Raw genomic sequence first — 10,611 nt, 5'->3', positions numbered from 1 at the left:
CAGGGTTTCTATTTGGATGATTAAACCTACATTTTAGTCATTTTGCTTAAATTTCCATCTCCAGCAGGGTTTCTATTGGGGTGACTAAATTTCCTCTCTCACTCCCTCAATTTGGCCACCCTCTATTTAGGCTACCAAAACTAAGGTCCACTATTTTTTAGTCTATTTAGTCCGTGCTACTAGAGTAGAGACTACATTTTGAGTGACTAAACTTGAAAAGTGTATGATTAAAATAAGTTTTAGTCACTCAAATTTAATCACTCCACTGGAGTTTCTCTTACAGCGCTCAAAAAATCATCCCCGGCTCCGCCCGAATTTCAGGGCCCCACCCCGCTGTCTCCATGGGAAAATTTTCCTCCCAGTTCGTGCCCCGTTCGGGCCGGGTCCGTGGGGATCACACAATGGTTGTTGATCCAACATCTGGTGATTAATTCCTAGGCTGGCCGGCCTCGCTTTGTGGTGGTTCGGACCAAATCAACTTGGCAGTTACTTCAACCAACACGTAAGAAAGAATCCTGGGCGCATAATCAAAGGTCGGTGAATCGGAAGGCCAATCTGCCCTACTTTGTTGCCAACCGCCTCGCCCTTCGCCTGCAAGGCACCTCACACTGCCTAGGCATATAAATAGGATGCATCGACCCATTGTAAGCACCGGAATCGAAGCAAGTCCAAATCAACTCACACTGCCTATAAATAGGATGCATCAACACATTTGTAAGCATGGAAATTGAAGCAAGTGCAAGGCAACCATGTAAACATGGGATCTTCAGTCTAACGCTCTCCCAACTGAGCTATCCCCGCTATGCAACGTACTCATATAATGTGAACTGCGATCCACTGAAATTTTTGCACTACTAAATATTTATGGTTTGAAATGAAACACTATTTCATTCTCAAACCTTATTGATTGGTTATGTTTTTCTTTTAAGAAAAAAAAACAGCAAGAGCTCTACCGTTCGTTCCAGGTACAAAAAAGAGAGTATATAAAGTACAAACTTCCCTTTTTGGCCAGCCGCCTAACATAGTACAAAAGCACACCGGATGCAAGTTGAGATAGATTGCACGGTACAAGTAAAAAAAATCCACGGCAATTAATCAAAACTAACGGAGGGGTCACTATTTTATTTTGGATAACCATGGTTTCATTGTTCTGGTTTCCTTCGCATTTGACAGCCAACCTTATTACCTGTGTGCTCACTAACAAGTACAGATTGAAAATGAATGCACAGACAGGCTCTAATGCACAAACAGGCTCTAATGTGCATTCACAATCCACATCAAGTTCACAGCACAGAAGCCCCAGCGCAGACTACAAATGGACCAAACCATATACTCCCTCTGTCCTCAAATGTATGGACCCAACCATCTTAATTGTGCATTGTTTTTGGGTCTTTTCAAATAGAAAGATATGCATGCAATCATGTGGGGGAGGTACATGTGGGTCAACCTGGTAACGGTTTGGTTTGAAACTGGTTTTACTGGCTTGGGTTTCATCTGGTTATCCTTTGGTTTGGTGGAAATGGGCTGGCAGTAGAAAATAGTTTGGTTTAGTTTGGTTTGTAGGTGAAAGCGGTTTGGTTCGGTTTAAATTGGATTTGAATAGCTGTGTTGCAAATGGGTGCGTCCAGGCATCTCACGTGTGTCTTTTGCCCACACACACTAGGGCTATGGTGTAGCTTCCCTCGCTGCTCAATCTGCTAATGGTTTGAGCCAAAACCAATCTTTGTGGGTTGGTTTTTTCATTTGGGCTGACCAGTTTGGTGGTAATCGGGCTGAGATGGTTAGTGGGTTGGTTCGGTTTGGATTCATCATTTAAATGGGTCAATCTGGTCTGGACTGGTTTGCTCATGGATCCCATCGTCTCATCCGTCGCCCTTATCGGCTCAGCAACGCAGCAGCAGCTGCTGCACGTGGCGTACAAAGGCGTGCCGGGCGCTAAGAAGGCGGCCAGCAAGGCGTACCCAAGCTGCGACCAGTTCAAGGTGGAGCTCTGGATCTCCGACCGCGTTGTGCTCCTCGTGGAGAACTCGCTAGGCGGCTGCATCCACCGCAACTACGCAGCTCCGGCACCAGCTCCACATCGTCGGCGAGGTGCAGCTACCCGTTCGTCTGTCCGTGGATCCACTAGATACTTCTCCCCTCTCCCATGGATCGATAAGAATACTGCTAGGTTGATGGATTCCTAGTTCGATCTCGCACTCTGGTTGCTAGCCCCTCATTCTAAGTGTTCTTAGCCCCATGTATTATGTTAGTTGTACTTCTGATTCTTATCTGATACGGCATATATATGGACTCAACTCTTAAATGGTTCGGTTTGAGATTGTTTTGAAACATTGGTTTGGATCGGTTTTTGAGGCGTGTAGTTTGGTGTGGTGCGGTTCAATCAGTGAGCAAACTAGTAAATAATTTGGGGTGGCTATGGTCCGGGTCTCAGACCATTAGCAGCAGGTTGACATGTGGGGGAGGTGCATGAGAAAAGACATGCTAGTTTAATTAGCACATTCCCAATGCTTAATAATTAGAGGTATGGGAGTCTTCTACATAACCACAATCTATCCTAAAAACGCTAAAATGACTTACATTTGAGGACGGAGGGATTAGACCTCATCTCACCGATGGACCAAAAGAGGGAATCAAAGCCGCATCATCACGCTGCACCGTTCGCGTCAGGACGCTGCAGTACTTCACCCGAGCATCCTCCAGCGCCAGGCTGTCCTTGAGCTGCACCACGACGTCGGCCATCGTGGGCCTCGCGGCGCTGGCGTCCACCGTGCACGCCATGGCAATGTCCACAACCATCCACATGGAGCTGACGTCGAAGGCGCCTCCGAGCCGTGAGTCCGCAATCGAGCCGATGTCGCCAGCGGCGATCCTCTGTTTCACACGCTGGACGATGTGACCAAGGCCAGGCAGCAGCGGAGGCTCACCGGTGGCTGCCTCAAGTAAGACGATTCCGAAGCTGTACACGTCGCTGCTCTCATTGAGCCTTCCGGTGAGGTAATACCTGAGAAAGCAGAAGCCAAGAACGTCAAAGATCATTAGAGCACCAAACAAGCCTTATCACGTAATCACATTAAATCTAGAGGCTGTGTGAAAAGGAAAACATGTTGCATACAACAATGACAACTTTGCTAGTTTTACTGCATATTCGAAATTTCGAATACAAGCTACAATTAAAAAGGCACCAAAATGTTATAGTGCACCGTAGGGAGAGATCGACATACTCTGGGTCCATGTAACCAGCAGTGCCAGCTGCAGTGGCTGATATGTGTGTCTGAGTATCGCTAAGATATGATCTGCTAAGTCCCATATCTGCTATTTTCGCTTGCAGATTTCGGCCCAAGAGAATGTTGCTGCTCTTCACATCCCGGTGAATGATTGGTGGGCTGCATCCATTGTGCAAATAATCCAGGCCTGTACATATAACAGGAATACCTCAAGTTGAAAATATGAAAGAACATATGCCAGATAAAAAAAATGCTCACAAAATATCCAGTTGCCTGTACACCGTACCTTGTGCAGCTTCAAGCACAATTTGTACACGTGTTCCCCAGTTCAGGATTTCAATAGCAGCATTTTTACCTTCATTGTACCAGAAGAACAGAACGATGTTAACAACCTTCACATGTCAAGTTCAGTAAATTTTTGGAAATACAAAATTCATCCAGGTTTCTTGTTCTGATTCTCACTTCTCTATGCTAGAAACAAGACCAACCCTTTGACTACAAAAATATACGCATTGGCTGAAGTCATACAGCAAAAGGAAATAAGGTGTCATCAAGACATCCACAACCAATGAATCCTGAAGGGTACAATGGTTGATGGTCGAGTTAGATGTGATACATCGTGCTGACAGAGTCAAGTCATTCCTTTTCAAGAACGTGGATTGCACGTGTCATTCCTCATACCTAGGCACAAAATTTGTGTCCATGCTGTTGAACCAAGACATGTAGATACCCCAAAAGGTTTTTTTTCATATATTGATTGAAATAACTAAAAAATTTATTTGAGATGGTTAAAAGTTTAAAACATGTACAGATACTAAAACAACCACATAGTCATTTTCCCTAATTAGTACTCCCTATATTTGCAAATAAATGAAGCTTTAAAATTATGTGGCTAGACTTCCTAAACTTTGACCACTAACATACACAAAACTATATAAGTTAGTCACATGAAAGTAGTAAGATTAAACTTGTTATGAGAAACACTAAAAAAAGGGTTAGACATTTTAGTAACATACTGCTTTGAAAACTAACACTCAGAGCTTCTTATTGGAGACCATATCATGTCCAAAGCATAATATATTCAGGACTAGTGTGAGTACTCGAATAAGTTAGGAAGATAAACCTCTCAGATGATCGTAAAGATTGCCTTGAGACATGTACTCATAAACAAGGGCTAAATGATTTTTCTCCCAGCAGTAGCCAACCAAAGAAACTATATTCCTGTGATGCACCTTTGTCAAGCTCTGGACCTGTGTAACGACATTACAAACATAGGAAATATATGTTAACTGCCACAAGCTCCTTGAGTGTTGTGTGACTCATGCAGTTTATTCACGTGTGCCATGCAAAATTACATTTCTGGTGAGTTATGAATATTTCATGGTGGCTGAAATATTAGTACCTCAGCTAAAAATTCATCTAGCCCATGTGATGATGACTCAGAGCGCATCTTGGCAGCAACCATGGTACCATCTTCTAAACGACCATAATAGACTAGTCCAAAACCTCCTTGTCCGATGAGCCGTTCAAAATTATTAGTAATATTCTCCAGCTCCTTATACGTGAACCTCCTATTCTCAGAATCTTGTAGGTGGTCCCCTTGACCTTTTCTACTCATTGGAGCACTCTCCACTTGCTGTTTTCCTATGTGATCATCTATAGAAACTGGTTGCACAAGTATGAGATAACAGAGATACTAAGTAAACAGAAAATATACATGCAGGGACTAGAGTAACAGGATGCACACCATTAGACTTTCGTTTTGCTCTCCAGATGAAACATGCAACAAAAAGTGCAGCCACAACCAGTACAGGGACAACAACTGAAGTAATTAAGACAGCTGCATTTTTTCTTGATGAACTTGTCCTTTTGTCACATGCACTTGTATCAGAATCATATCTGAAATACATAAGACAAAAGGGCAGATTTTAGTATGGGGGAGTAAATTGTCTTTGCCTGCTCACATGTTTAAAGATTGCAGAAACCGATACTATCCAAAATTCACGAGTATAGTAAGGGGAAAAGGAAAAAAAAGAACAAAACCATAACCTGAAAATAAGTGATCCAGTGTAATTTGTGCAAAGGGAATTGCCACTCAGATTGTTGCCAGACACATTTCTGTGAAAAGTGAAAAGAATTTGGTAACGTCCCTGCTAGTTATAAATTGTACGCAAATATATCTACTTACAGAACTCGTAGGGAGGGCAAACTTGATAAGGAATCAGGTATTGGTCCACTCAAGTTGTTATAAGATAGATCCCTGAAATATTTACACCATTATAGTGATCAAGCCCAGAAAATATAGACACTTATTTCAAACCCTACACTGATGAGTTGTGAAAAAAAACTGGGTTCTATTTATATACAGTTACAGCATTACATGTTCCCGATTGTTTAGCTGATCATTGGGATAAAAAAGCCATGCAGAGAGTTCTGGAGCATAATCATGACAAGTATGAATGTATGATTGTTCATCACCATCAGTAATTTTCTCATTTCAATATGAAAATCAAACATGATGTAGGGATACTGTCAAAATCATAGAGGAATATATGTTAAAGATTGGAAAATTATGTAATTTACAGATTGGAAAGAAAATGAACATGTTGGTATGCCAAATATGACCATCATGAAAGAGACGCTCTCCAATAACAGTCTCATCTATTTATGACAAACTATATACAGTGCAACATGATGGAGCATGCACCCCAGCGTGATTTTGTTACTAGTACGGAGTATGTTTAGCCTAGCTTTAGTTTCAACATATTGTGACTTCCAAGCTGAAGTTATAACCAAACATATAGCATTGACTCTTCCTGTTCATTGTGCCCCATAGCATAAATCAACAGTGTAGTGTTAACAAGGTATCAAGAGAATACACCAGGTTCTCTAAACATTGAGTCATCTTCTTAAGAGAATTCCAAAATACAATATATATTTTGGGTAGGTCTTTAGGATGTTGATAAAAATTGTTAGAAATCACTCCATCTCTCTTGAGTGTATATCACAAACATACTAGCTTTTTCACTGGTGCACACACACAAGCGAAAAACAACGCAAGTAATCTTTGGTCAATGCGGCCATATACTAGCCCCTCATCGTTTCTCATTAACATATATAGCTGATACAGGGCTATACAGCTCCATGATATCCTCCTAGTTAATGCAGTCGATGCCTCCTATGATTCTCCCATATTCTCCTTAACTATAAACTGAAATCTAGCTAGCACTAACAGCAATGAACCTAGACAATAGCCGAACCTGGACACAATTCTCTGGTAACAAGATTAATGCTAACATATTCAATCATGCTTAGATGCACAACGGGATTCTCATTCATGGAAAATTCAGATTTCTGACAGAAACTGTAGAAGGCCAAGGACATGAGCAGGTCATGTAGCACTTACAAATTCTCGAGTGCTGTAAGCTTTGAAAAATTTGTAGATAAGACACCACGCAAGTTGCTATTGGAGAGGTCTCTGCATTGCAATTTGAAATCCAATGTTGAGATCAGACGCACCAATAATAAACTGGACTACTAGTACTTGTAAAATGAAAATAAAAGAAAATGAAAGCATACGCTTTTGGATACTCACAATGATGTTATCCTCGTAGTGTTACCACTTGTATTGCTGCATTCCACACCATCCCAAGCATAAATGGTTGGGAAACATGGATCGCCCGCCCAGTTTTTCTTCACGCCATACTCGAATTTGATAGCCATGATGGCGTCAACTTGTGAAGAAAAATAAGTCAGAATGGATGTGTGAGAACTGAGTGGCAAACATTCAGGTTCGTGGTTTCAAGGCAGGTGCATGTGCAAGAGGAGAAAATTTATTTTTCGAAGCATAATGCTTAGCAAAATAACATTTAAACCTCACTTGCGTTTCTTAAACAGGGAGAGAAATCCACAGTAAGACGACAAGGGGTGAACCCATATCGGCAAGATAACCTTAAGCGTCATTTGATCGAACACCGTGAGCGCAGGCAGGTCAGAGGTGAAGATCGAACTCACAGTCATTGGGAAATGTCGTCGGAGTGTCAAAGGCAAGCAGAGTGTACGTCTCAATCGCATTTAACATCGGGGGCGGCTCGGAGACAGCAGCAACGACGAGGGTGATGTTATAGTTGCCGTCGGCGGCCCTGTACCATCCGGAGCTACGCACGGTAGAGGATGCCAGATACGGCGGTCTGTAACTCGGCGCCAGCAGGTTGCCGTTGAAGTAGATGTCCAACTCCCGGAGCTGGGCGCTCTGGAAGTCGGCCAAGTGAAGGAGCACCATGAATGAGTATGCGGGCCTGTTATCCTGCCATGTGTAACTGAGTGTTGTGTTGTCGCCGGTGGTTGTAGCAGCTGTCTGGAGAACAGCCACGGGCTCGACGGAGATCGGATCCGGCTGCATGTTCTGTGTGGTGGAGATGTTCCTCCATTGTGGGTCGACAATCGGCCACCACAAACGGTCGTATGGATCGTCAGGAAACCTTCATAAAATCAGTTAGAAGGATGTTAGCCACTGTAGTCCGTAGAGTTACCATATACAGGGGAGACACGTGGCCATGGATGTTGTAACTTGTAAGGTCGCATGATGTTGTAAACAACTCAAATCAACAAAAAGTAGTCTCATCGAATACTTGTAGATGGATAATATAATTAAGAGTGCTCAAGAGAGTAGAGTTGTGTAAGGCCCTGTTTGGGACCGTGAGCATGATAAGCGCAAGCGGGATAAACATAATGCGGCCTGCTTATGCGATTTTGGCAGCGCAGTACAAATCTCGCTTATTACCTCGTATGCGGCCAGTTTAAGCAAGCTGTTCGGCAGGATTTTTTTTTTTTGCTTTTTTCGCGGATAAGCCCCGCAAACACGGTCCCAAACATGACCTAAGAGCGATAATCACTTATGCTTTAGATTTGTGCTGGAAGAATTTCTAATCGGCTTTGCGAATATCCTATTCTCCTATCATGATTGCATCAAACGCTATCTTCTACAATTTTTTTGCGAGGTTCATCCACACGTTGTTCTTGCTACAATGCAAGCTCACGTTATACTCAGAATTATCCTTTTTAAATTTCAGGGTTAATGTGCGTAATTAGGGGTACCAAATTTTTACACACTATATCTACATGATAAGCCCTCTAACATTCTGTGTTTAATTAATATTGACGAGCTTATGCTTTCTTAGGTGAAATTTTCACTATTTTTGGTGTGTGTATATATATATACTACCTCTGTCTAAAAATATAGCAACTTTTAGATCTGATCAAAGTCAATATTTTCATCTTTTGACCAACTAGTAGAGATGTATGACACTACTTAATTTTCCTTGCATGAAGCAATGATGTCATTTAATTTTCTTACAAAAACAATACATGTGTTTTTCCTTCCATAAAACAATGATGTCTATTATTATCCTTCCATTATAAATACTAACATGAATTATGGATGAATACATATGCAAACAAAAGTAAAGTATACATCAAAAGAAAGTAATACGCGGGTACAAGAGGTGGATATAGAAAATTGCTGGTATAAAAAGTATTAGAGTTTTGGTGGAAATATTTTTTTTATCAATTTTATATTTGATAAGGTGGGCCTAATATTTGTGAGAATTGTTTGAATTTTATATTATAGTATGTATATATAGATAGATAGATAATATCTCTAAAAATAATTAGTTTTAAATAGAAGAGGTTATATATTATGATTGTTGGTTTCATTTGAATCAACTACTACTAATTTTTATATTGTCAATCTTTATGGTTCTTGTACTATTCTTGGACCGAGGGAATATGGAACAATTTACCGTGACCTTGGTTCCGAGGTGGTTGCGAAAAATGCCTCAGTTAATAGATTTTGCCCGCCTTGGTTATAGTTATTGTAGTTGTGACGCATGTCATAACTTCGTCAATCTTAATAATTTGCTAGCTCGGTCTCTCGGAGGTGCTTGTAGAGATATAATTGTGTACATGTATTCACAGGTTAAGTGTGCGTGCGTATATAAGAGTCTGCCTCACCTCGGTTCTGTGTTTTGAGGAAAAAAAACTGCCGCCGACCTTGCTAGCGGTTGTCAAGCTGAATTTAATTTTCCATGTTTTTTTCAGTTGCGTAAACTCTGTACTACTACCTTCCTTCCAAAATATAGGTCATTTTGACCTTTTTAGATTATAGTATTTGTTATACATCTAAATATAATATATGTCTAGGTACAGAGTAAAATATATGAATCTAGGAAAATCAAAACGATCTACGTTTTGAAACGGAGGGAGTAGTAGCGATGTGAGAAAGTATATGACATACTCACATACATACCATACCTTGTAAATTCACCACCCATGTTTTTACGTCCGAACATGGACATGGTCTGGTTGGCCATGAGCGCCGGATACAAGGCGTCCCCGAGGCGCCTCAGCTCCAGCATGGACAGGAACGGCGCGCCATGGCCGGTGTTGAGCAAGCACACCGGCGCCCAGCCGGCCCACGCGACGAAGAGCACCTCGTACGCCTCGTTGTCCTTGACGCGCACCGTGTCCCAGTAGTTGGCCCCGAGGTGCACGTCGAACTCCATGGCCGAGCTGTCGTTCCTGCCGTCGTGGTTGCCGTACGAGGCCCCCAGCCGGGCCAGGTACTTGGCGCCGGCCACCGTGGGCAGCGCGTAGCAGTTGCGCACGCCGGACGGGAAGCTCCTGACCGTCTGGAAGCGGCGCCGCCACTGCCGCTCGTACTCGGGGGCCACCTTGAGATTCTCGCCGGCGTCGGCGTATGTGCCGTCGGAGACGTAGACGATGCCGCTGTCGGGATCCTTGTAGCCGCTGTACTCGTCGTCCAGGCCGCAGTCGATGCTGAGGAACCCTGCATTCTCATACACACATTCATTCAACGCGAAATGAAACGGATAAGGAAAGCAACAAGCACACAAGATCATTTGTGAAAGCTACTGCTAGCAAAGATTATTGTAGATCATTTAACCTGGCTGGCTGGCGACATGAACCGCTTGGGCACTCAGCACCACTAGTACTGCAGCAAGTAATACTAGGAACGCCATCGATCGAGATCGACAAGTCGGAAATTTGGGACGTTTTGTTAGCTTGGGCAATATGGAAGATGAGGAGTATATAATAAAACGCCGGTCAAGAAAGAAGTCTCCTAATACAACCAACCGAGCTACTGTTAACTGTTCTTGGGCCCTGCCTTTTTCTGCAAAGACTGGATCGGAGTGCATGCTGCCCAACGAGCGCGCCTTATAATTTCGATGACATTGCTTCATGGTATGAATTTCGATGAAATGCTGCATTCCCTCCGTTCAAAAATATAAGGTATATTTCAACAATTTATTTCCTATAGATAACACTGCATATTTGTAACATATACTTGGCAACCTCTTATATA

The 10,611-nt window shown here is 42.5% G+C and overlaps 1 protein-coding gene across 2 annotated transcripts; it reads right to left on the bottom strand.

Annotated features, from left to right (window-relative positions):
- Positions 1 to 2,470: 2,470 nt before the first annotated feature.
- LOC120677311 (probable LRR receptor-like serine/threonine-protein kinase At1g51810) lies at positions 2,471 to 10,320 on the bottom strand. 2 transcript variants are annotated; one of them, XM_039958462.1, is made up of 13 exons: positions 10,192 to 10,320; positions 9,540 to 10,074; positions 7,242 to 7,708; positions 6,823 to 6,961; positions 6,634 to 6,705; positions 5,416 to 5,487; positions 5,277 to 5,345; positions 4,975 to 5,126; positions 4,630 to 4,892; positions 4,351 to 4,477; positions 3,514 to 3,582; positions 3,225 to 3,414; positions 2,471 to 3,004 (listed from the first exon to the last, which is right to left on the bottom strand). In XM_039958462.1, exons 1-13 carry the CDS (start codon positions 10,265 to 10,267, stop codon positions 2,605 to 2,607), a joined length of 2,631 nt encoding a protein of 876 aa, XP_039814396.1. In that variant the 5' UTR covers positions 10,268 to 10,320; the 3' UTR covers positions 2,471 to 2,604. The 2 variants fall into 2 exon arrangements, with proteins under 2 accessions (XP_039814396.1, XP_039814401.1); XM_039958467.1 differs by lacking the exon at positions 6,634 to 6,705.
- Positions 10,321 to 10,611: the final 291 nt, after the last annotated feature.

Source organism: Panicum virgatum, chromosome 2K (genome assembly GCF_016808335.1).
Source record: "Panicum virgatum strain AP13 chromosome 2K, P.virgatum_v5, whole genome shotgun sequence".
In the NCBI taxonomy this organism is placed as follows: Eukaryota; Viridiplantae; Streptophyta; class Magnoliopsida; order Poales; family Poaceae; genus Panicum; species Panicum virgatum.
The sequence above is the reverse complement of the archived record's forward strand: the minus strand, read 5'-3'. Positions and strand labels throughout refer to the sequence as shown.